Source organism: Canis aureus, chromosome 8 (assembly GCF_053574225.1).
Source record: "Canis aureus isolate CA01 chromosome 8, VMU_Caureus_v.1.0, whole genome shotgun sequence".
NCBI lineage: Eukaryota > Metazoa > Chordata > Mammalia > Carnivora > Canidae > Canis > Canis aureus.
In genome coordinates this window covers 51,577,807-51,604,625 of record NC_135618.1, presented here as the reverse complement: position 1 = coordinate 51,604,625, position 26,819 = coordinate 51,577,807, and the positions used below count along the sequence as shown (strand labels likewise).

Here is a 26,819-nt window from a genome sequence, read left to right as displayed (position 1 = left end):
TAGTCTCTACAGTTAAGGAATCTTCAATGAAGTCTCCAGTACATTAAAATAATCTTACTTTCCAGCTAAGTGTTTTTATAACCTATCAAGCTTGCTTTCAAATATCATTCTGTAATTTACTTTCCCACCAAATAATCAAGTTAGGAATTCAGATGAGAGAGAGAGAGAATGCCACATTGCCCCTGCCTCATATGTTACCAGTGCTTTTCATTTTTATGACTGGGAAGACTGTAATTTTCCACTGACTAACCACTCCTTTGAGGACAACTGAGGAAGAGTGATTTCATTTTATCAAATCATGTGAAGAGAACCCTGGACCAGGGTAACCAACTGTCTTAGTTTGCCTTGGACTGAAGGGGGTTCCATGGACATGGGATTTTCATTGCTAAAATTTGTTAACTCTTGAACACAGCAGGATGAGTTGGTCACTCTGATCCTGGTAGCTATCTATATTTCTGAATGAGTCTAATGAATAGGAGGGGGTGAAAGGCTGGCATTTCATTCATTGACAGTCCCTTCCCTGTTGACTTATTAGTAATTGCAGTGCTTATTTGTAGTAGTAATGATTTAAAAATTAGAGTGGTACGAGAGGCTTGAATAAAAGATTGATGATTTGGGTTTTGCAAATATTTGTTTAAAGTTTAATTTTATACTTTTCTCTCTTTACAGAACTGATAGTGCATCAGCCGACCCAGATACTTTAAAATATTCTTCATCCAGAGATAGGGGTGGGTCATCTTCTTATGGACTGCAACCTTCAAATTCAGCTGTGGTGTCTCGGCAAAGGCACGATGATACCAGAGTCCACACTGACATACAGAATGACGAAAAGGGTATATATGCTTCCTTTGTTGTTAGAGGCATGTTTTTTTGTTTGTTTTTTTAACTACCAATCTTTCCCTTGCTTCTTCTTTCCCTTTCTTTCTCCCCTACTTCTCTCTTTCTATATGTTTAATAATATATTACATACAGTGCTGTTTTTGAAACTTCATAATAATTTTACACCCTTCATTAAAAAAAATTGTAAGTGTTCTTTTCATACATTATAATATAATAGGCAGTTTCCATGCCGCCTAAAATATCACAAAGGCTGAGGTCTCCCGATACGGTCTCTCCTCTAGACTTCTAAAGGTTTTAAAGTGCAAAATCTGACTTAAGTTTACATTTCTCTTATTTTCCATGGATGAACAAAATTAACAAAGTGATTTCAAAACAGGCAGCACAAGGGAAGAGTAGGAAAAGCAAAGGCTGGTTGATCTGCAGATAGGTAGTAAGATCCTAAACTATCAGGAATTGACTGAGTAAAGCAAAGAGCCCTATTAAAATAATATAAATATTGCTGTTTTTAGGTGGCTACAGTGTCAATGGAGGATCTGGGGAAAATACTTATGGTCGGAAGTCGTTGGGGCAAGAGCTGAGGGTTAACAATGTGACCAGCCCTGAGTTCACCAGTATTCAGCATGGCAGTCGTGCGTTAGCCATCAAAGACATGAGGAAATCACAGGGTAAGATTGGGCAAACTGGGAACTAGTCACAGATGCCTCCACAAATACCCATATCCTCTCTTTTCCTGGACACCGCATTTCTTACTGATACTTGGCACACAAAAGAGTTCGTTCGTTTACTTCGAGTTGAAAAACATGCACATGTGATAATTGTTTGCACTCTTCCTCTCATGAACTGTTTCTTAGACTAAATTCTCACAGGAAAGCTTTTAATACTTCTTTAGGCTATACTTGCTAGGGAAGTCTCTTAAAATAAGATTAGAAGACTAGATAAGATTTAAAGAAATGATTTTCCTGATCATAGTGGATAATGAACATCTAGTGTATGGTGGGCTCCTCTGTGGCAAGTCCTTGAACTCTAGGATCTATAGGGGATATGGGTATAAATGGAGTGGATGCTTTTCTAAAGTTAAATATGATGATAACCACCTTCTGTCTTATAACAGCCTCACTGTATAGGTAAAGTGCCTTGAATATCAGGTGATTAAAGATAATGATCATTGTTTTTCTAAAAGAGAAATTTATTTTGTTTGTGAAGCTAAGTATGAAATCAGGATTTCTCATTTACATACTTTGTTGGTTATACTCAGTCTTTGGACATCTAGTTTTTGATCATTTGCTTCCACAGGGGCGTGTGTATATGTTTGTGTTTTGTGTATCTTGGTGAATATCCTTATGTACATAGCTGCTTTTCTTTGCATAAAAAAAAATATTTCCTTTGAATAAATTTTTCAGAAGTGGACCCACTAGTTAAAGGGTATGCTGTTTCTTAAAAGTGTTTGAAGTCCTTGGCTTTGGTATGATATAAGTTAGAAAGTGACTCCAAAGCTGATTTCGTTCAGTTCTTTCTTCTCTGAGGCTCAGAGTTCAGTAGTTTGCTAGTGGCAGAATTGTAAACAGAGCCTCGATTTCCTGGCTTGTAACCTAATGATGGTTTTTGTGTCCGTCTTTACTAAAATACTCAATGGGCTAAGGATTTGAAAAAGAATCTTTTTCCTTCTCTCAGATGTTGTAATTTCTTTTATTATTAAATCTTTTCTATGCCTTAGAGAGAAATTAAACTATCAAATCCTTTAATAGGGTTTGTTTTTCTTGCACATTGGTTAATCATTAAATAGCGCAGCTAAAAATTAAAAAAAAAAAATTTGGTACTTAAATGTATTTTTATTGGCAATGTCCAGCATTGTTTGAGCATTCTTGCTTGTTCTTGTCATGAAAAAATAGAGGGAAGAATAGTTCTGGTTTGCCACTTCCCTGGCGGCATCATGCCTTGCACATGGTAGGTGGTAATTAGACATTTGCTGAACTGAATGTGTGATTGCAGTTCACAAAAGCTTTGTCTTAGGAAAATAATGATAATGTGAACAAGAGACTTCCCTCCACTGAATACCAAGTGAGAAACAGAAGCATATAGCCTCTTTCTGCCTGGTTTGGACTTATCCCTAACCTGTAGAAGTCTTTTACCTGTATTCATATTCTTTACCTGAATATTGAAAAGAGTTTGGAACAAATCTGAAGAAAGTAATTTCTAAGCCTTTCTTTTTTCTCTCTCAGCTGGTCCTCTGGAATGAAGTGTTTGCTTAGGTTTCTCTGTTTTGAGGCTCTGCTTTGTGCCTTGCAGTCTGCTGGAATTTGGCTTATCGTGACAAAATGTGCGATGGGACCTGCATTCAGTTGAAGTTTTATTGTTTAGTGGACTGTGATTTTTGATGTACTTTAAAATATTTGGGCTCTAACATTTCTGTTTATACTCAATGGGTAACGTGTTTATTTTCACAGAGCGATCGATGTCTTATTCTGAGGAGTCTCGACTGTCAAATCTTCTTCGGAGGATCACCCGGGAAGACGACAGAGACCGAAGACTGGCTACTGTAAAGCAGTTGAAAGAATTTATTCAACAACCAGAAAATAAGCTGGTGAGTAGTCTGGACATTGTGATAACTTTTGTGTTTCCATAATAAAGTAGATAATGCTATCTAGAGTAGTTTAAAAAGGGAAAAGCTTTGCTTTGCTTCTTAAGAAAAATTACAAGGGTTCCTTATTCTAGGTTATTAATTTGGCTTATATTTATAATGATTGATAATTTGATGACCCTGATACGTAATTTATCTGCCATTGGTGGATCCACACTGCTGTCTTCTATAATAAAGTGCTTTTAACCTTTAAAACATTTTTTATTCCGTTGTCCTCAGAAGTTTATTTTCTGTATGCCAGGGCAGACTAGGTCTTTTTTTTTTTTTTAAGTTTTTATTTATTTATTTGAGAGAAAGAGTATGATTGGTGGGAGGAGCAGAGGGAGAGGGAGAAGCACACTCCCCACTGAGCAGGGAGTCCATTGGAAGGAACTCTATGGGAGGGATCTCCATCCTGGGACTCTGGGATCATGACCTGACCCGAAGGCAGACATTTAACCGACTGAGCCACTCAGACACCTGTATGTTTTTGTTTTTTGTATGTGGAATTGGAATTGGAGAGTATGTATTTTATTCATGGGTAGATATGATCAAGGCTAAATAAATGGAAAAACTCTTGAAAGAAAAAAAGTTCAAGAGCATTTAAAGATTTCTTTCCACTCTGAGTAATTCTAATGTGAAATTAAGAACTTGATATGATGTAGAAAAAAATTCATGAGAATGGTATGGTGAGCCAAATAATGCTTGATTCAATGCAGGTTTTCTGCCTCCCCCCAGCCCCCTCCCTTGCGCTATTTTATTATGAAAAAAAAATATTTTTTTAGAGATTGTATTTATTTATTTTAAGAGAGAGAGAGAGGTAGAGAGAGGATGATCAGGGAGGAGAGGGAGAAGCAGGCTTCCTGCTGAGCTGAAGGCAGATGCCTAATCCAACTGAGCCACCCAGGCACCCTGAAAATTTTCAAGTCTTTTTTTTTTTTTTTTAATTTTCAAATCTGTAGCAAGTTGAAATTGAGTATCATATGTCTGACATCTAAATTCTGTCACTAACGTTTTATCGTGTTGCTTTGTCATGAATCTGTTCACCTCTTCATCTATCAGTCTATCTCTTTTTAATGCATTTTGGAGTAAATAAAACAAGCTTTTTGAGTTTATTTTTTTCTTTGATGATCATGGCATTACATAGGAATGGATAAATTTCTTTTGGAATCTGGAAAGAAATTTGTAATACTCCTGTGCTATTTGGGGACTGGGAATAATAAGAAAAGGAAGATGTGCTGTTTGATTAGAATTTGGAAGGGAACACAAGTAAAAAGTACACAATGTTATTGAAAGTATAGGAATTTGAAGTTTTTATACATTTTTTTTTAAGGTACTAGTTAAACAATTGGATAATATCTTGGCTGCTGTACATGATGTGCTTAATGAAAGGTAAGTAATGGGTAATTTTTAAGACAAATATATTTTTAGAAATTATTTAGAAATATATAAGATAAACCCATTGGTGGCTGCATTTATGAATATCTGCTTAATGTTTCACTGGGTTCTCCTGCTGTCTTTATCTGTGTTAAAGTATTTATATGTTAATTATTCAATACAAATGGAATCCACTTGAAAGGAAATGCCTTTTTTTTCCTTTTTTTCTATTTGTCAACATGACGGAGTAATTGAGCATTGACTTGTGGAATGCCGTAAACTCTTAATACAGGCATGAATGAATGAGTGCAATTAACTTTGTAAACTAGAGAATTTTGAAACTGCTTAGAGAATAGAGGTGAAAGGGAGCTTCCTTCTTTGGGCAACAGTGCATTCAGACCACCTGCACTACGAGGCTACTGGGGTTCTCCACAAAGGTGTGCAGTCTGTTCTTCGTGTGGGGATTCTCAAAGAATTGCAGTGTTGGAAAGCACCAAAAACTCATCTCAGCAGGTCACAAACCTTACTGCTTTTTGATGGTTTCATTTTATATAGTTATTAATATACTTAAATCAGTGCTGTTATCCTGTTAAGTTTGTTGTGCTTTAACTAGTACCATTTCCTGTTTTATAGTCCTTACCTACTGAATACTACATTATATGTAGTTATTTGTACTGTGTTTTATCTGGTCCTTTGTTGCTGCCCTTTTCTGTGGATTATTTAATGTAGCTTGAGATGGATTTTGAAGCCTAAATTTTAGTATTTCTGGGCCTTTCCTTACTGTTTGTGAATAATTGATTCTGTAAAAGAAAATCTAATGTCTAACAAAGGTACTCTTGGGCACTGCGGGATAGAGAGAGTAGAGAGCATATTTAAAGATAAAATTTCAATCTTTTATGTAGTTTGAATAGAAAATTTAAAAAATCGTTGAAGACATTCTTTTGTAAAATGTGTCATTCTTGTCATCTTTGAAAGCTTAAGCCTTTTGTGTGTTTTGTTTTGTTTGCATTGAAATAAACACAGTAGCAAATTGCTTCAGGAGTTGAGACAGGAGGGAGCTTGCTGTCTTGGCCTTCTTTGTGCTTCTCTGAGCTATGAGGCTGAGAAGATCTTCAAATGGATTTTTAGCAAATTTAGCTCATCTGCAAAAGATGAAGTTAAACTACTCTACTTATGTGCCACCTACAAAGCATTAGAGACTGTGGGAGAAAAGAAAGCCTTTTCATCTGTAATGCAGGTAAGACTGAGGGGGAAAATTGATGTATTTGGGAAGAAAATTGTCCTTAACAATTTTCCAGCAATGTTTTTGGAAGGGAACTTGGAGCAGGTAAACTTAGAATAGGGGTTATCTCCTGATAGTAAATATGATAGACATAACAATTCTCTTTCTGAGTTTGAGTTAAAGGGTACAAATTAAAAGTAGACTTAAAATAAGATTTTTCTCTTTTTGCTTTTTGAACCTTTCCTTTGAACTTGCTTCGTACTAGAATCACTTGTACATTTTAAAATAGAGACTTGGTGAGGACAGCTGGATAGGAGGGGACTTGACTTTTTTGAGGGAGATAAAAACTGAACAACACAACTCATTCTAGGCCTTTTTAGATTTGATAAAATGTCAGAAATTCTTATTCCAAATGATATAAAATAATTTTGTATAAATGAAAACTGGCCCTACTTAGTTTTATTTCACTTTTGTGTAACTGTATATATTAAAAGATCATTTTCAGTTAAAGCAATTAAATTTTTTATTAAGCAATGTTCTTAAAAATTAGGGTTTGATATGTTTTTAGAGTGTCAAATATCTTTCATTTATATGTGCTCTTTACAATTCATGAGATGCTTTAAGTCGCTTTAAAAAACAGTTATATTCTGTTTTTGAATATAACTATTTTTATTGATTATAGAGGTTATATGAAAAATTTTGGGAACTAGTCAGAAAATTATAACTAAATATCATAACACCAAATTGGACTTATTCTGCACATAGTTTTTTATTTTGAACATTTTCAAATCCACAGGAAAACAGGTAGACCAGTACAATAAATACCCATATATCCTTTATCTAGATTTGTCACGTACTAACATTTTGCTACACTTGTTTTATTTCTACACACAAAGGCATGCATATTTTTTTTGAACCATTTGAAAATAAATTACACATGAAGTTCACCCTATAATACTTTAACATGCAACTCCTAAGAATAAGGCTATTCTCTTTTATTTATTTATTCATGAGAGACACAGAGAGGGAGAGAGAGAAAGAGAAAGAGGCAGAGACACAGGCAGAGGGAGAAGTAGGCTCCGTGCAGGGAGCCTGACCTGGGACTTGATCCCAGGTCTCCAGGATCACACCCTGAGCTGCAGGCGGCGCTAAACCGGGGCTGCCAGGCTATTCTCTTATATAACAAAAAAATTGTCATACCTAAGAAAATTAATTTTATTACATAATGCAGTCCATATTCAAACTTCAGCTCTTAAGATATCTTTTATAGCTTTTGTCTCACCTGACCCAGGATTCCGTCAAGACTTGCGTATTGTTTGGTGCTGTGCCTATTTGATCTCTATTAATTAGAACGGTTCACACCTTTTTTGTCCCTCTTATTTGTTGTATGTTCTACTTTCTGGGTTTGTCTGATTGCTCTTTCCTGATTTTAAACCTTTTGGTCACGAATACTTCCTGAGTTCATCCTTACTGTTGCATCACACCAGCCAGATACAAAACTTCAGATTGTCTTCTTGTCAGAGATAAAAGGGTTTGATCACCTGGTTAAGGTGATGACCACTAGAGTGGACTTTCCATTGTGGAGGCTTCTTTTTCTCCTTTTGTAATTAGTAATCTGGGCATGATACCTTGAGACCTTCTGAATATCCTGTTTTTTAGTTATATTTCACTCAGTGATTTTGGCACCCATTCATATTCTGTATCTATATAGATTATAACATTGTGCGAAATGTTAGATGCCTTTCCAGTTCTAGCATTTTTTCTGTAGTGATAACCTCATTCTTTTATAAAGAAGAGCTTTCCTTTTTTAGGAAAAAATGGTTTCTAATAGTTGTAAAATATTCTATCCGTGACATGCTATATATTTGTTTAAAAAAATATATCTATATATAAAGATAACATGAACTGCATGTCTGTCATTCATGTGTTGAAGTCATACTTATTTTCTCCAAATCATTCAAATTTGAAGCAAGTACTAATATCCTAAAGCATAAATTATATAAAATTTGCTATAAATTTTGAATTGAAAAGTAATTGTACTTTAAGGAAAAGTTTTCCAAGCACATCTTAATTTTTGTTCTTGAAAGTTAATCAAGTCTATGATATTAAAGAGAGCACTTAGGAATAATGTGAACAAGCATTACTTAGGAATAATACTAAGAGACGTTTAATAAGAGGAAACTATTTTCAGCCTAATCTTGGTGGAATGAAATGTTTTTAACTTTTGAGTTAAAACTATAGACTTTATTTTCTTTGGTATCATAATCAATTTTATTTTATTTATTTTAAACATTTACTTATTCATGGGGAAGAGAAGAGAGAGAGGCAGAAGGAGAAGCAGGCTCCATGCAGGGAACCCAACGTGGGACTTGATTCCAGGACTCCAGGATCATTCCCTGGCCTGAAGGTGGCGCTAAACCGCTGAGCCACCCGGGAATCCCCTCATAATCGGTTCTAAATAGTCACATTTATTTATTTATTTATTTATTTATTTATTTATTTATTTATTTATAATTTATTTATGAGAGACAGAGAGAGAGAGAGAGGCAGAGACACAGGCAGAGAGAGAAGCAGGCTCCATGCAGGGAACCCGACGTGGGACTCGATCCTGGGTCTCCAGGATCAGGCCCTGGGCTGAAGGCGGCGTTAAAACACTGAACCACCCGGGCTGCCCAGATAGTCACTTTTAAATAATGAACCCAACATACTTGTTTTCTTCCTGTTTTGTTGAATATTCATGGTTTTAACTTTTATTTTTTAGCTTGTAATGACCAGCCTACAGTCCATTCTTGAAAATGTGGATACACCAGAATTACTTTGCAAATGTGTTAAGTGCATTCTTTTGGTGGCTCGATGTTACCCTCACATTTTCAGCACTAATTTTAGGGTGAGTTCCCTGATTCTCCCTGTTCATTTGATGCTGTGAAGGATTGGTTGTGTGTCTAAGGACCTTGGGGATCAGAGAGAAAACAAAGCTTCTGCTTCTTGGATTGTAATCAGTGATGCTTGAGGGTCTAGGATAGAATGGAACAATAATATTGTTTTTGTATATACCATCTGTACTTTCTGACATTAATACCTTAAGATATGTAAAAAAAAAATATTTCCTCAAGGTCATAAACAAAGATCCATTATTCTCTTCCTCTGCCCTCCCCCTTTCTAAATTTGTATAATATCAAATAGGTATAACACAGGTGCTTTTTCTAGGATTTCTTAATCTGAAATGGTCCACAGGAGGAATAGCAGTTAGACCTTAAAATGATTAGCTCTTTTCTCTTGTCTCCACCCAGGATACAGTTGATATATTAGTTGGATGGCATATAGATCATACTCAGAAACCTTCGCTCACACAGCAGGTGTCTGGTAAGTTACTCAGTATATGCCAGTCATTTAAATATTGTCGGAAGGAGCTCTCGTTCCTCAAAGTCCAGCTATTAATACTATTTCTTTCATAATGTGAGAGAAATAATTGCTTCACAGAAATATTTTGGTTATTATAAATGAACATTACTTGTTAGCAGAATTTGCCCTTTCAAAGAAAGATTGTATACTTTGTAGTAGGCAGGGGAGAGTAAATACAGATTGTAATGTTGCATCTGTGAGAAATTAAAAGGACTTACCTCGAGTCATTTGTAGTGTGGCTGGTGGCAGGAGATACTACATGTAGTGGCAGTGTACTTAAATGTGGAATGAAAGATTCTGGGTATTTGTGACTCATTTTTCTGGTCATTAAAAAAAAACAAACAAATGGATCAGTTTGAGGAAACATCTAAATAATTTTATTTTATTATTTTTGAGTTAAGTTGAGTGACTAGCATGACTGATTTGGACATTTCAGCTTGTTTCAGGTGCTAGAGTTTCTCTTAGTTTAATTGGTGCAATGGACTTCTGAAAATAGGAAGGTGAGGGAGATTCTGACCCATTTCCACTGGGGAGATTAGTGGACACCTTTCGTAGGTAGTTGGGGTTCTGTAGTAGAAAGCCAGTCTGGTGGTAGATTGTGGCATTTTAGTCTAAGCCATGTGTATATTGACAATATAGATATTAAATCTGCTGAAAAATAAGGACTAAGGTAACACGTTTTAATTTTTGGAGACTGTTTATTTTTGCAGCATTAAAAGAGACCTTGGTTAATCATGGTCAGCATGTTTAACAGTTAATAGTCCTAATTTTATGAAAGAGGGCATGTCTTTAAGGGTATGCAACTTGAAAACCAGACAGCTTTAAAAACAGGGCTTATAGATGTACTTTTAATTTGGATTTTTTGTTTTTTTCTACTTTCAAATTTTTTTATGATTCCTAGGGTGGTTGCAGAGTTTGGAGCCGTTTTGGGTAGCTGATCTTGCATTTTCTACCACTCTTCTTGGTCAGTTTCTGGAGGACATGGAAGCATATGCTGAGGTGAGTATGTAAAAAGCTAAGTTATTTCTTAACATTTCAGTTAAGAACAAAACAAAAGTCTTAAACAGTGCTAGATTTATTTTTTTTATTTAATTTTATCATTTTGAAAGATTTTATTTATTTGAGAGTGTGTGTGCGCAAGGTGGGGGTGGGGCAGAAGGAGAGCAGCTCCCTGCGAAGAGATGAGGGGCTTCATTCCAGGACCCTGGGATCATGACCTGAGTGGAAGGCAGATGGAAGGCAGATGCTTAACTGACTGAGCCACCCAAATGCCCCTCACATTACTGCTAGATTTGTTTTAAAAGAATCAGACCACTTGACATTTAATAGAAATTACAAGACCGTTGCAATATTTAAATTTTTTAAAGATTTTTTTTTTAAGTTACTAGCTGAATTACCAGAAAGATTGAAAGAAAATGGGCCTCATTTTGCAAAGCTTGAAATAATCCTGCTAGCTAGTAGTTTTCTGAAGACATGTTCTATAGTTCATTTTTATTTTTTAATACCACAAGAATATTAAAAGGTGAATTGAAGTTATATAAAAGCCCTTGAAGACTTTTCTCTTACATATATTGGGGATCTTGGATCGTGCTTTGGAGGATAAGACTTAGCTTCAGCAAATTTTTGCGGCTATAGAAGCACAGTATGGCAACTTCAAGGGTGCTGCTGATGCCTCTGGTATTGGGTCTTGGCTTTTCTAGCCCACTGGTGGTCATGATTTAAATCAGCCATGTTCTGTGAGAACTTCTTTGTGGTTTTTCCCTACTCAGATCTACCATGATTCTTGATTGGTGTGCGAGGCTCCTATAATGATTGGTTGATTGATTTTTAAAGATTTTATTTATTTGAGAGAAAGAGCCCGAGAAGAGGGGGTTGCGGGTAGGGAGAGGGGCAGAGGTAGGAGGAGAAGGAGATTCCTGGCTGAGCAGGGAGCCTGACCTGGGGCTTGATCCCTGGACTCTGGGATCATGACCTGATCTGAAGGTAAATGCTTAACTCACTGAGCCACCCAGATGCCCCTCTTAAGATGATTTAGCTTCCTCTATGGTATTTCTCGCCTTTCAGAGAAGAGTTTTTACCTTCCAGGAAGGAACACATTGCTTCTGCATGTTTTTTTGCCTCCACACCTCTAGTGCACTTTTAAAGCTGATCTACCTTCCTGGAGCTGCCCATTCTAGTTTGTAGAAACTTTAAAAAAAAAAAAAAAAAAAAAAAAAAAGAAACTTTCCCCCTTGGTTTCCATTAGATGTAATTCTCTTCAGTTATTTTGGTGCTTAATTATATGTAGATGTATGTTGGTTCTAGTATCCCATTTTTTGCTAATCTTTTCCTTTGAGTATGTTTCCTTAACTAGATTTATAGGTGAGATTTTCTAATTTTTTTTTTTAACACTTTTCCATTTGCCCTTCTTGTGCATAATATTGGTGTGGGAATCTTATTGAATTGAGTGGCTCAAAGAATACCTGGGATAAAATTTTAGCAGAAACTGATTCAGGAATGGCAAAAGTTTCTGGCTCTTTTATACCTATACATAACAACATATGTATTAGAATTTCTTTTTCTTTCTTTCTTTTTTTTTTTTTTTAAGATTTATTTTTTTATTCATGAGGGACACAGAGAGAGACAGGCAGAGACACAGGAAGAGGGAGAAGCAGGCTCCATGCAGGGAGCCTGACGTGGGACTTGATCCTGGAGACCTAGGATTATGCCCTGGGCTGAAAGTGGCGCTAAACCGCTGAGCCACCCAGGCTGCCCTATGTACTAGAGTTTATTTTTCCCTAATACTTTCTGAGTTGGTATAAGAAATTATTTTCTTAATCTACTGAGGTTACTTTTGCCTTATTTAAGTATTGGCTTGTTAATTAGTGAAGTAAAACTTACTTTTATATTTAGATTATGTTTCCTTTTTTAATTTAATTTGATTTTATTTTTTGGTGGTAGGGGCAGAGGGGTGGGGAGAGAGAGACTCTTAAGCAGGCTCCATGCTCAGCACAGAGCCCGATGTGGGGCTTAGCCTCACAATCCTGAGGTCATGACTTGAACCAAAATTGAGAGTTGGGTGCTTAATCCACCAAACCACCCAGGTATCCTTCATGTTTCTTTTTTTCTGATAGGCTAAGTTAGTTGACTTAAAAATTGGGAGTTTTTTGTTTATTTTGAACAATGTCCTACTTAGAGTGCTGTGATTTCACATCTAGGACCTCAGCCATGTGGCCTCTGGGGAGTCAGTGGATGAAGATGTTCCTCCTCCATCAGTGTCGTTACCAAAGCTGGCTGCACTTCTTCGGGTGTTCAGTACTGTAGTGAGGAGCATTGGGGAACGCTTCAGCCCAATTCGGGGTCCTCCAATTACTGAGGCATATGTAACAGATGTAAGTGTCTTTAGGAGTTTTAAGTATCATTCAAAAATAAAATTGTTGTGTATTATAAATGGTTCTCTTCACCTAATGAACATGTTATTAACCCTTCATTTGTTCAGTATGTATGTACGTAATGTAGCTGCTTTCTTAAATTGCCAGTAAAGTAAGGAATCCTATTATATCCTGTCCTCTTCTATCCACCCCTCTATATGAGAGAATGGCTACACTGCATTTTAAAATGGGCATAAATTTTTTTCTAATGAGATCCTTTATAGATTCATTATTTTTTTAATATCCTTTTAATATCTTTTGTTTTTAAAGATTTATTTATTTATTCACGAGGGACACAGAGGCAGAGACATAGGTAGAGGGAGACGTCTCCACAGGCAACCCCGGAATCATGCCCTGAGCTGGAGGCAGACGCTCAACTGCTAGCCACCCAGGCGTCCCTCCTTTTAAAATCTTTAAAAATAATGTTTTAATTTTTGCTTTTTAGTTATTGAGTTTAGTTTTTCAGTATGTTAAGAATCAACATGCTACAGATCAAAAATAATTTTTTCTGAGTATGACAGGATGAAACAACTTTGATAGCCTGACATCCAAGATTATAAAGATATAGGAACTTATGAATATGTAGTCATCTGAGATCAATTATAAAAAGCAGCATGATTACTACACTTCAGCAGCCTCAAACATTAGGTGCGTTATGGAACAGACCTAGTGAGTGGCTCAGTGTATTAGACATGAGAAATGAAACTGTCACTGTACTGTGTTTAAATGAGAAAGGTGAAATACACATGGTACAGTCATAAAATACTAAATGATTAAAATTTTACTGTTAGAAGTCTAACTTTTATTTACTTCTGTTGCACATGTTGCCAAATAAAGTAGGATATTAATGATATATGTAATTTTTGGTAAGTTAATTGTGTATTTCAGCAGAAATGTCAGATCCTACACATAATTAAAACCACATCTTGATATTTTAAACCTGAAAAACATGATTTAATATCCTCATTTTATTTATTCCTTTCAAAAAGTTGGTGGTTTGATGACCTTGTCAGTGTTGAAATAAAGGCAGTAAACTCAGATGTAAAACGAACAAAAACAGTTATTTCCCAGGATAGTTGTATAAATGTATTCTTTCATGAAGGTCTTTTAGGCCTTTTTAACCTATAGGTTTAAAGCCAAATGTTGTGACTGTTGAATATTATGGAAAAATACATACTGTATCACTTTTGTTTTTTCTTAACTTTATTAGAAATTTAGTATGTTAATACTATTATAGTTTTGTGGGGTTTTGGGTTGGAAATTACACGATTTTCATAATCCTCAAATAGGTATATGTTATGAATGAGACTTAACTTTCCAAAGAGACCATCAATACATGAACTTTTATAAGCTAAGGTGACTTGGATGTTTAATTTTAAAAGAGTGATTACCAAAAGCCCAAGTGCTTTATTGCAGAAAGATTATTCTCATGGCAGGTTATTCCCGTGTTAATACCGTTAATGTTCTAAGTACTGGTGTATTTCATGAATATAAAAATTCTGAGCTTCAATCATTTGGTCACTTTGATGAGGGGAGGGAGGATGATAGACATTGGGTATAAGAGAAACAGAGAATGGCAAATTCCATTTTCTGTCACTGTAGTACTTTAGAATTTTTTAGGCAAGATCATTTTTGTGTATTTTACTAAAGATACCCTTATTCAGCCACTGAGAGCTAGAATATTAAGAGACTGCTGACAAAGCAGGCAGTTAATTTTCAGTTGAAACTGCATTAAATAGAAACTATTTTCTTGCTCTGTGGAAGCATGTGAATTTTTTTAAAAAGCTGCTTGTTCTCCCCATTTGCAGGTTCTGTACAGAGTAATGAGATGTGTGACGGCTGCAAACCAAGTGTTTTTTTCTGAGGCTGTGTTGACAGCTGCTAATGAGTGTGTTGGTGTTTTGCTCGGCAGCTTGGATCCTAGCATGACTATACATTGTGACATGGTCATTACATATGGATTAGATCAACTGGAGAACTGCCAGACTTGCGGTACAGATTATATCATCTCAGTCTTGAATTTACTCACATTGGTATGTGAATTCTTTTATGTTGCTTTTTAATATGTTGTTTATTTAGGCCCTTAAATTTAAAATTAATGTGGAAGAAATGAAGGCCTTTTTTTTTTATGAGTGCATTAATTAGTCTTATTTATATAATCTAGTTTGCTTTTGCTGTTACCTGTTTACTTTTAGTGTTTGAATTCAGTGTAGCTTTTATTCCTTTTTCTCTTTTTTTTCTTTTTTTGATGAAACATTATCTTTCATATAAGACTACCTAGTATTCCTGATAAACATTATATGGGTACTTGATAGCTATTTTGAAAGACCTTGTTATGTTTTGTTTCCCATATGAAACTTGTTTTATAGTTTTTATTCCTAGCCATAAATATTCCCCTTCCTCTCCACCTTTTATTATGGACATTTTGAAGAATATTTTTTAAAAAAACAGAATAGTATAATGAATCTCTGTAATACTTAATACTGTTTCTGTAAGGAGAAACACATGGTCCATCTGGTTTCATCTAGGCCTCTCTGATTCTCTGCCTCTTCTGGATTGTTTTAAAGCAAATTATAGGTGATAGTCTGCCGAACATTTCTGCCAAAGTTATGGCAGAATGTAACTTTCTTTACCAACGTTAAAAAAAAAAAAAAAAAAAAAAGCCATATTTAAGTGTAGATACGTGTATCCTATTTAGGTATCTAGACCTTTTACTATCACAATGTTAAGGCCTTAAAATATAATTTAGATCTATTACTTTTTTAATTAATAGTTTTCAGAGCAGCTTTTAGGTTCACAGGAAAATTTGAGCCTTAAGTACACAGTTCCCATACCCTCTTCCACAATAGTTTCCCTCATTATTAACATCTTCCTTTAGTGTGGTACATTTATTACAGTTGATGAGCCACATTGGCCTGTTACTAAACTGAGGTCCATAGTTTACCTTAGAGTTCATGTTCTGGATTGTACGTTCTGTGGGTTTCGGCAAATGAATAATGCCACATATTCATTATTCTAGTGTCCTACAGAACAGTTTCACTGCTCTAAAAATCCCTTATGCTCTGCCTATTCATCCCTCCCGAATCCCGGGTAACTGCATATTTTTAATGTCTTCCTAGTTTTGCCTTTTCCAGAATGTCACATATTTGGGATCATATGGCTTGAAGCTGTGTCACATGGGCTTCTTTCAGTTAGTGTTACACATTTAATACACATTTAAGGCTCTTCCATGTCCTATTGTGTTTTGATAGCTCACTTCTTTTTATTCTTTTAGATTGTTGAACAGATAAATACAAAACTGCCATCATCATTTGTAGAAAAACTGTTCATACCATCATCGAAACTACTATTTTTGCGTTATCATAAAGAAAAGGAGGTAAGTAATGCACTGACAGAGACTTAGTAACTCCAGTCATTGAAGAGTTGACTCAAGTTGCTTTTACTAGGCTACATAAATGAAATGAAATGAGATGATAAATACTGGTTTTAAAACCATAGTGATTATAATGATTCACTTAACTTAGTCTTTATTGATTGTCAGATTGATGTGCCAGACATTCTTTTCAGATTTCCATAATTTGTTTTTATTAAGTTTGCTTTATTAAAATTTCATAAAACAAGCAACTATTTATAAAGTTACAAATTGAGAAATACTGTATATGTTACAAATTTCATTATTAGCTTCTCAGTCAGCTCTCAGATAAAACTACTACAGGCTTTCCAAGTAGATGGAGGAAAATTAATTTTAATAAATTGCCCTATTTATGTGTGTTTAATACTGGCTGTTTTTAAAAAATGGCCTTTTAAGAACTTTTAATTTAGAGGATCCTTTCTTTGTAATAAAGTCTTGAAGGTTTTTATTAACTTACTGACACGTGTAGGTTCCCTAATGTTGGTTTTTTTTTTTTTTTTAAATTGGGTCTTTAGTGTTCTAGACAGTAAATTTATCAATCTTAAAGTTGATTTGTGGGATCCCTGGGTGGCGTGGTGGTTTGGCACCTGCCTTTGGCCCAGGGCGCGATCCTGGAGACCCGGGATCGAATCCCACGTCGGGCTCCCGGTGCATGGAGCCTGCTTCTCCCTCTGCCTATGTCTCTGCCTCTCTCTCTCTCTCTGTGACTATCATAAATAAATAAATAAATTAATTAAAAAAAATTAAAAAAAAAAGTTGATTTGTACCACATCATATAGTTAGTAATTTTATTTACCATGTAATTATCTCTTTTCTGAATTCTCTCTTTAAAGGTTGTTGCCGTAGCCCATGCTGTTTATCAAGCAGTGCTCAGCCTGAAGAATATTCCTGTTTTGGAGACTGCCTATAAATTAATTTTGGGGGAAATGACTTGTGCCCTAAACAACCTGCTACATAGTCTACAACTTCCTGATGCCTGCTCCGAAATAAAACATGAGGCTTTTAAAAATCATGTATTCAATGTAGACAATGCAAAATTTGTAGTTATATTTGACCTCAGTGCCCTAACTACAATTGGAAATGCCAAAAACTCCCTAATAGGGGTGAGTCTATACTTGGAGTGCTTTGTTTTATTCTCACTTAAGCCTCTCTTCATTGCATGTGTATCTGTGTTATTTACTACTGTTATCATGTCAGTGTTTCCAGAGTCACTGTAGAACACACTGCTATAAGTAGGACATGCCTGGATCGTTAAAACTAACAGGAATATTTACTTGCCATTGTATTTCGTTTTCTCCTTCCTTTCCTTGACTACCCTTATAAGACATTTTAGGTTTGTTTTATTTTTAAGAAAATGTCTTTTATGAATTTGTATGTATTCTAGCATGCTTATAAAAAATTCGTCAACATTTTCCACAGCTCAGATTTGTATAGTTCTTTTAATATGCAGCTCCTTCTTCCCTGCTTTTCTCTTCACTAACGTTAGTGCTTACATATGGTCTTCCTTTTTGACTGCCTACTTTTCTCTAGGAATATTCATGCATTCTTTCTTTATGGAAAAGAATAAAAATTTCTTTCCTTTAAGAAATTTGAAGTGATCTTGCTTTTGATTCGTAATTATTGCTTTGATTTATTTTCCTTTTTTGTTAGACTTTGCAGGATTGGAAGACATTACTTTTTTTTTTTTTTTTTTTAATTTTTATTTATTCATGATAGGCACACAGTGAGAGAGAGAGAGGCAGAGACACAGGCAGAGGGAGAAGCAGGCTCCATGCACCGGGAGCCCGACGTGGGATTCGATCCTGGATCTCCAGGATCCCGCCCTGGGCCAAAGGCAGGCGCCAAACCGCTGCGCCACCCAGGGATCCCGGAAGACATTACTTCTAATAAAAAATAATAGGATATAATTTAGGGACAAAGTTTTCTAAGAAAGAAGAGAGGGAAAAGTCAAGTCTTGATGTTTAGATTTGCATGCCCTCCTGATCAGATTACCTTGTGTCACTTTACATGGAGCAGTTCCTCCCCTCACTGCTAGTCATGGCTGATGTTGGAAGGCTACAGTAAAGTGAACTCAGACCTTAAGATTTTGTTGTTAATGAATTCACATTGTATATAGATTTGAGGAAGTTTTTGTCTTGCAGTCTGGAAGCAGGGAGAGGAGATTAGGAAGCAGCAGTTAGGTGGAATGGAGTACATTAGTAGCAGAAGGAAAAGAGAAGGATGGGAAAGGCTTAAGAGTGGCAAGATGATGGGACTCCTGGGTAGATCAGCAGTTGAGCATCTGCCTTTGGCTCAGGGTGTGATCTTGGAGTCCCAGATCTAGTCCCGCATGGGGCTCCCTGCATGGAGCCTGCTTCTCCCTCTGCCTGTGTCTCTGCCTCTCTCTCTCTATGTCTCTCTCATGAATAAATAAATAAAATCTTGAAAAAACAAAAAAGAGTGGCAAGATGTGTCTTTTTTCTCGTTGGACAGGGCACCTTGCCATGGTAGTCTATGGAAAATTGAGGAGATACAATCTAATACACTGGAGGGTACAGAGGATTTTGTTTAGGTCAGGAATCAGTAGACTATAATCTGTGGGTCAAATACAGCTCAATATTTATTTTTTCTCTTTTTAAGAAAATATCTTTATGATTTTTAATTCACTTATACAATTCACATTTAATGTGTACAGTTCAGGGACACCTTGATCAGTTGATGAAGTGTCAGACTCTCGATTTCAGTTTAGGTCATAATCTGAGCCACCCTGGCATCTTTGTCGTTTTAACTTTTAAAAATGTATACACATATTTTGAAGTGTATCTTGGAGGAGTCACACATTTGTGTTTTTTTTGTACATCATCAGATGTGGGCACTGTCTCCAACCGTCTTTGCCCTGCTGAGTAAGAATCTAATGATTGTGCACGGTGACCTGGCTGTTCACTTCCCTGCCATTCAGTATGCTGTGCTCTACACATTGTATTCTCATTGTACCAGGTACTGTACTGTACAGATACTTGTAAACAGTTTTTTTTTTTTTTCATTTTTATAGGGGAGGATGGTATAGATTTTTAAAAATATGTGTTGATTTTGGAGTTGCCTTTTTTTTTTTTTTAATTAGAGATGAAAACATGATTTTTCTTTTGTTTTCCAGGCACGATCACTTTATATCTAGTAGTCTTAGTTCTTCATCCCCATCTCTGTTTGATGGAGCTGTAATCAGTACTGTAACTACAGCTACAAAAAAACATTTCTCAATTATACTGAATCTCCTGGGAATATTGCTTAAGAAAGATAATCTTAACCAGGACACAAGGTAACTAAATAATATTTCCTAATATTAAGTATTCTTAACTTTTATTAACTTAGCTACATAATTTGAGGATAAAAATCAAGATTTATGGAGGTGGTAGGGTAGAGCAGCTTCTTCATTATGAAACACGTCAAAATATGGCTTTATTTAATCTGGGATTTCTTGTTCTTTCCCAAAAGAATGAAAAGAAACCTCCATACCCTACAATGTTTTGTAGAAGAATGTATCTATAGGGTTTTTTTTGTATTCTTTGCTACAACTTATGCTAGTTTGGGGAAGTTTTCTTAAAAGGCATACAACTTTTTGACAAAGGAATTTCTGTAGTTTCAGTTTTTGTTTCTTGTTAGTTGAGATATTTAAAGACATCAAAAGCAATGTAAGAAGAGATTTTTTAAAAATTTTTCTTTCTTTTTTAATGTAAAATCAACTGGATATTTTGTATTTCAGGAAACTGTTAATGACTTGGGCTTTGGAAGTGGCTGTTTTAATGAAGAAGTCTGAAACATATGCACCTTTATTCTCTCTTCCATCTTTCCATAAATTTTGCAAAGGACTTTTAGCCAACAGTAAGATTCTGTGATTTTTAAAAATTTTGTTAATCTGCACATAAAAGAGGTCTTTGGTAATGAAATAGTCACTTGAACATTTTTATAACATGAATAATTCCCACCTCAATGGCAGGTGCGTAATCTGTCTTCACTTTTTCTTATTCTTAATATGGAAGTTGTTTTTAAATGATTGTCACATTTTTTTTTAAGCTCATATGAATGTTTGTACATTCCGTATACTTTTAAAATTTCTTTCAGAAAAAGGTTGGGGTGAAGAATAGTGACTTTAAGTGATTTGTTGAATGTGTCATTTTCTCGAATATTACTGCCAGTGAGGGTTCTAGGTGGTGCAGGGCCTAGTCCACAGGAGGCATTTACTGTTTGTTGAATAAGTGAATGGGTTCGGGATGTTCAGACATACTGGCATATGATTTCTTTTGGCGAGCTGAAAGTGTCTTTTAATTTTCAATAGCTCTTGTTGAAGATGTGAATATCTGTCTGCAAGCATGCAGCAGTCTACATGCTTTGTCCTCTTCTTTGCCGGACGATCTTTTACAGAGGTATGAACTAAAGATCTTATCTTCTGATTCTGGTCTTAATAACTTGGAACTGTTGCCACAATTATATCATCTGTTTCATTTTTTCATAGGTGTGTTGATGTTTGCCGTGTTCAACTTGTCCATAGTGGAACTCGTATTCGACAAGCATTTGGAAAGCTGTTGAAGTCGATTCCTTTAGATGTTGTCTTGAGGTATAACAATTGTGTTGGAACAAATACATCCCACTATTTTAACTGCCCAGTAGTCCTTTAGTTTGAAGGTACAAATTGCCTATTAGTGAATTAATATCACATCTTCTATGGCACTTCTCAGTGATTGAAGAGCTGTCACAGGATCAAATTGTGAGTCTAGAAGAAAGTAACAAAGTTTTTTATGTTTTATAAACTTAGAAGTTTATGATAAGCACTGAAAAATTTATATATATGGTGCTGAAATGTGTCTCATTAGTTATTTGAAAAACGCAACTGTAATCTTTATTTTTACGTTAATTTCCAATTTGTAACAACATCTCTATTTTATGTTTATTTTTTATTTTTTATTTCTACATTTAGTTAGCAAGGAAATAGCCTATTTGTAGTATGAAGTAACCTTTTAACTAAAACATTTTGTGTAACAGTGACTTTATTTTCTATCTACAGCAATAACAATCACACAGAAATTCAAGAAATTTCTTTAGCGTTAAGAAGTCACATGAGCAAAGCACCAAGTAACACATTCCATCCACAAGATTTCTCTGATGTTATTAGTTTTATTTTGTATGGGAATTCTCACAGAACAGGGTAAGGTTTTCTTTGACTCCTTCATGTGGGAAAGTAACTTAAAAATACTTGAATATTTTGACCTTACACCCATTTTGAGGAGAAAATATGTCAGGAGTGGCAGAGTAGAAAGAGATATCTTTTCAAATGGGTTAATTTTATTTTCAGCAGTAGGAAGAATTGCTTTGAAGATAGTATCTGAAGAAGCAGAAATGGGCTTTGAGAATGGAGTGATGAAATGTGTTTGACAGTTAACTGCTCTGACCTAGTCATGAATGCTTTGGGGAGAGGCCTGGGAACCTAGACATTCTGCAGATGCTTAGTTGCAGTGAATGTTTTATCCCAATAGCCATTTACCCCTAATAACCTATCCACACTATACCTCATCCTGTTTTAACTGTAAAAGACTTCCTCACAATGAAAGGTATGGATATAATTCTTCTCAGTATTAAAGGTTTTGCCTTTTTAAAGTAGGAAAAATTGTAGTCCCTTTCTCCTATTCCCTTGGAAAAAAACTTATTATTATTATTTTTTTAATGAAGTTGTCATTGTTAAATATGAAACTGCTTTTCCCAGGAAGGACAATTGGTTAGAAAGATTGTTCTATAGCTGCCAGAGACTGGATAAGCGTGACCAATCAACAATTCCCCGAAATCTTCTAAAGACAGATGCCGTCCTTTGGCAGTGGGCTATTTGGGAGGCAGCACAGTTCACTGTCCTCTCTAAGTTGAGAACCCCATTGGGCAGAGCTCAGGATACCTTCCAGACTATTGAAGGTAATCAGCTCTTTGTGCTTTTTCAACCTTTGTAATACAAATACTTTCAAAACCTTATTATAGTAAGAAATAATTATCTTTGTTAACACAAAAATTTGAGAGTATATGCTTTGTTTTTCTTTAGTACTCTGTCAGCCTTTCAGGTACTATTTGTTAGAATAAACTTTCATTGAACAATTATGTTGACGACAACATGGTTGTCTACTTTTGTTCAAGAACTCGGGGATTTGTATAGGGAAAACATCTTTTCCCCTAAAATAAAAGATCTTTCCTGTTGGGAGTTTTGTTTTTAAATGATGGAAATACAACACTTGATAATTGTGAATTTGTGAAATTATCTCAATTTCTAGAATCTTTAAAGATTTCTTTTAAATTTGGAATGCTGTCTTTGCTTTAAGGTATCATTAGAAGTCTCGCAGCTCACACGTTAAACCCTGATCAAGATGTTAGTCAGTGGACAACTGCAGACAATGATGAAGGCCACAGTAGCAACCAGCTTAGACTTGTTCTTCTTCTGCAGTACCTGGAAAATCTGGAGAAGTTAATGTATAATGCATATGAGGGGTGCGCTAATGCATTAACATCACCTCCCAAGGTTAGTTTCAGTGGGCTGAGCATTGCTTCGTAGCAGTTTCATGGGCAAGCCTGGCAGTGCGTGCAGAGCTGAAATTACAATACTCTTGTATATTTGAGACATCTAGCTAGAATCTTAACCAATCCTGAGCTGTTCTTTTTCTTTATTCTAAAGGTCATTAGGACTTTTTTTTATACTAATCGCCAAACTTGCCAAGACTGGCTGACACGGATCCGACTCTCCATTATGAGAGTTGGATTGTTGGCAGGCCAGCCTGCTGTGACAGTGAGACATGGCTTTGACTTGCTTACTGAAATGAAGACAAATCTATCTCAGGTAAAGTCTATTAGGAATTAATTTTAAATCTGTTGATTAGAAAATTTTGAGCTTAATTCCTTTATATGATTTAATCTATAGATGAAATATTAAAATTTCTATTCATTCAAAATTTCTATTTCAAAGATTTTGATTCAGTATTTTGTAAAAGCAGTAACTTCCAAAATCACCTATTCATATTTTCTACTTAGAACACTGTCAAAATATATATTACTTATGTTTAAGAAGCTGGAACTTTATAGGTAATTCTTAGAAATTTGTAGAAGAAATCTCATCATAATTATTTTTAAAGATTTTATTTATTTATTTGAGAGATTGAGGGAATGAGTAGGGGGTGGGGCAGAGGGAGAAGCCTGGGATCACGACCTGTGCCAAAGGCAGATGCTTAACTGACTGAGCCAGGTACCCGCATCATAAATTTTAATAACTGTATAATGTATAGGAAAGTGTATATAATTTATAATGTATGCAAAATATATGTAATAATGTTATAATATGTGGGGAAAGTGCTGGCTTATAAATGGATTCAATAAGTGGAATCCAAAAATAGCAAATGTTTATTAATTAGACATAGTATTGGGCAGCCTGGGTGGCTCAGCAGTTTAGCACTGCCTTCAGCCCAAGGCGAGATCCTAGAGACCCAGGATCAAGTCCCACATCAAGCTTCCTGCATGCAGCCTGCTTCTCTCTCTCTCTCTCTCTCTCTCTCTCTCTTTCTCTCTGTCTCTCATGAATAAATAAATAAAATCTTTAAAAAATAGACACAGTATCAATAAGCAGTATTCAGACAAATTAATCCTCTTTTAATCCATGGTTATTTATATTTAATTTTTGCTTTATATTTATTTCATAGGTTACTCCTACAGATACCACAGTTTAAATGTTTGGGTGACTTTTTTAAGTTCAAGTCTTTGTAAAGACTGACACCCGTGCTGTTAAGGGTGTGTCAGTTACCTTGTAGACACATTATAGGTAAAATTTCAAGAATTCTAAGCTAATAACGTAATATCGTTGTTGTAAAAATAATTATTAAGGATATTTGCCTTTAAGTGGGCTTAGATTGTGATCAGTAGTTGTCAATTTTTAATAGATATTTGAATTTTAATGCTATTCAGGTCTATGATTAACTTTTCTGAATGAACTTTCAGGGGAGTGAATTGGAAGTAACCATCATGATGGTGGTAGAAGCACTGTGCGAGCTTCATTGTCCTGAAGCTATACAGGGAATTGCTGTGTGGACCTCTTCCGTTGTTGGAAAGAATCTTCTCTGGATAAATTCAGTGGCCCAACAGGCAGAAGGGAGGTAAGTAGAATGGAAGGAAATAGATGATAGGATGTCTTTATATTTAAATCTTTTGTATTCCTGGCTAACATTGTTGTTAAGTGTTAGAACAGCTTTCTTCAGTTTCAGCAATTGAAACTTGTTTAAGTGACTTTCCAAGGAGTCCTCTTCCGTCTGTTCTTTAATTACCAGGCAAACTTAGATGCCTCTCATTTATGGATTAGTAAGAAATCTTCCTTAAAATAAGATCTGCCAATTACTTGTTTTATAAATATTTTTTTCTTTTTTAGAGAGGGAGCAGGGAAGAGGGACAGAGGGAAGAGGAGAGAGAGAATCCCAAGCAGGCTCCATGCCTAGCACAGAGCCCGGATGAGGGGCTCGAGCTCATAACCATGAGATCATGGCTTGAGCCTAAATCAAGAGTCAGCCTCTTAACTGACTGAACCACGAAGCACTCCCTAGTCATTTTATAAATATTTTTGAACTTGATCCTTAATCAATAACCTTTTGTGTCAGAGTCTGGTACAAACTACCCTTTATGGCTAGAGTACTTGCTCATTAGCCCTGTGCACTCAGCATTTAAACCCATTTGAGGGATCCCTGGGTGGCGCAGCGGTTTGGCGCCTGCCTTTGGCCCAGGGCGCGATCCTGGAGACCTGGGATCGAATCCCACATCAGGCTCCCGGTGCATGGAGCCTGCTTCTCCCTCTGCCTGTGTCTCTGCCTCTCTCTCTCTCTGTGACTATCATAAATAAATAAAAACTTAAAAAAAAATAAAAAAAAATAAACCCATTTGATTTCTCTAGGTAAATGAACATGACCATAATAGTCTTTATATATTTATTTTTTAATTTTTTTTTTTTTTTTAATGATAGTCACACACAGAGAGAGAGAGAGAGAGAGAGAGAGAGAGGCAGAGACATAGGCAGAGGGAGAAGCAGACTCCATGCACCAGGAGCCCAACGTGGGATTCGATCCCAGGTCTCCAGGATCGCACCCTGGGCCAAAGGCAGGCGCTAAACCGGTGCGCCACCCTGCGCCACCCAGGCAGGCGCTAAACCGCTGCGCCACCCAGTCTTTATATATTTATGTCAGTTTTACCAAATCTAGAAAATGTAGGAAAAATAAAGAACTGCTCATAATTCCATCTGCCATTGATAACTGTTAGTTTTGGTGTACATGCCTTTTTAGTTTTTTTTTTCCTTTCACATACAGTCTCTCCCCACTTTTCCCAGAAATAGCTGTGTTTCTGTTGGTTACCTCATTTTGCTTTTGTCACTCAGCAATATTTTAAAAAATATTTTGCTATGTTAAACATTCTATAGTGTTATTTTTAATGACACAGTTGTATTTTTTGTGAGTGTGCCATAACTTAACATTCCTTATTCTTGGACAGTAAGGTTAGTTTTGATATTTTTTACTAATCTTAATGCACTATGGCACTTAACTCTTTATAGTTTACAGTCGTGTTTATTTTCTTTGAATTGACTCCTACAAGTTGGTTTACTAGAAGAAAGGCTACAGACCATAAGGCTTATGATACATTCCATTGCTAAGTTACTGTACAGAAAAGTGTTTCCAATTTATATCCTTAACAATAGAATACTAGGGGCACCTGGATGGCTCAGTGGTTGAGCATCTGCCTTCGGAGCACGAGAATCACACCCTGAGCTGAAGGCAGACCCTCAACCTCTGAGCCACCCAGGTACCCCTATGAACTCTTTTTTTTTTTTTTTTTTTTAATTTATTCTCCTACTTAGCCTTTGTGTATACTGCGAGCAGGTACTTAATATTTTCTGTTATACTGCCTCTTTAAAAAAAGATTTTATTTATTTAAATAAAGACTTTGAATTTTCATTACAGGTTTGAAAAGGCCTCTGTGGAGTACCAGGAGCACTTGTGTGCCATGACGGGTGTCGATTGCTGCATCTCCAGCTTCGACAAATCTGTTCTCACCTTAGCCAACACCGGGCGTAACAGCGCCAGCCCCAAACATTCTCTGAATGGTGAGGATCCAGAATTTAAACAGTTACAGCCAGATAGTTTGTACTGATGATCTTACTTTTATATTTTTAGATTTCTTTGCTCTTCAAAACATTTTAAACTGCCCTGGATATCTCTCTCTGTTTTATAAAATATATTCACTCAGGTGAATCCAGAAAAACGGTGCTGTCCAAGCCAACTGACTCTTCCCCTGAGGTCATAAATTATTTGGGAAATAAAGCCTGTGAGTGCTACATCTCGATTGCCGACTGGGCGGCCGTACAGGAGTGGCAGAATGCCGTCCACGACCTGAAGAAGACAACCAGCAGCACTTCTCTCAATCTGAAAGCTGATTTCAACTACATCAAGTAAGGACTTTTTTCAGTTAAATGAATTTTCAGTGGCTTTAAAGTCTTCCTCTGTGGCAGAA

General features: G+C 35.9%; 1 protein-coding gene across 4 annotated transcripts in view; it reads left to right on the top strand.

The window, feature by feature from the left end:
- SMG1 (SMG1 nonsense mediated mRNA decay associated PI3K related kinase) overlaps window positions 1–26,819 on the top strand; it is a 107,557-nt gene that overhangs the window by 29,359 nt on the left and 51,379 nt on the right. For 3 of the 4 annotated variants that reach the window (XM_077906751.1, XM_077906749.1, XM_077906752.1), the window contains 24 exons: window positions 670–833; window positions 1,350–1,505; window positions 3,285–3,421; window positions 4,791–4,849; window positions 5,858–6,071; window positions 8,818–8,943; window positions 9,347–9,419; window positions 10,360–10,457; window positions 12,656–12,829; window positions 14,677–14,901; window positions 16,143–16,244; window positions 17,114–17,383; window positions 19,126–19,256; window positions 19,414–19,575; window positions 20,020–20,138; window positions 20,593–20,680; window positions 20,770–20,871; window positions 21,319–21,459; window positions 22,015–22,214; window positions 22,613–22,809; window positions 22,963–23,124; window positions 24,273–24,427; window positions 26,270–26,412; window positions 26,556–26,757. In XM_077906751.1, coding sequence (XP_077762877.1) covers window positions 670–833; window positions 1,350–1,505; window positions 3,285–3,421; window positions 4,791–4,849; window positions 5,858–6,071; window positions 8,818–8,943; window positions 9,347–9,419; window positions 10,360–10,457; window positions 12,656–12,829; window positions 14,677–14,901; window positions 16,143–16,244; window positions 17,114–17,383; window positions 19,126–19,256; window positions 19,414–19,575; window positions 20,020–20,138; window positions 20,593–20,680; window positions 20,770–20,871; window positions 21,319–21,459; window positions 22,015–22,214; window positions 22,613–22,809; window positions 22,963–23,124; window positions 24,273–24,427; window positions 26,270–26,412; window positions 26,556–26,757 — 3,600 coding nt within the window. The remainder of the gene's footprint in view (window positions 1–669; window positions 834–1,349; window positions 1,506–3,284; window positions 3,422–4,790; window positions 4,850–5,857; window positions 6,072–8,817; window positions 8,944–9,346; window positions 9,420–10,359; window positions 10,458–12,655; window positions 12,830–14,676; window positions 14,902–16,142; window positions 16,245–17,113; window positions 17,384–19,125; window positions 19,257–19,413; window positions 19,576–20,019; window positions 20,139–20,592; window positions 20,681–20,769; window positions 20,872–21,318; window positions 21,460–22,014; window positions 22,215–22,612; window positions 22,810–22,962; window positions 23,125–24,272; window positions 24,428–26,269; window positions 26,413–26,555; window positions 26,758–26,819) is intronic. The other variant, XM_077906750.1, reaches the window with a different exon arrangement.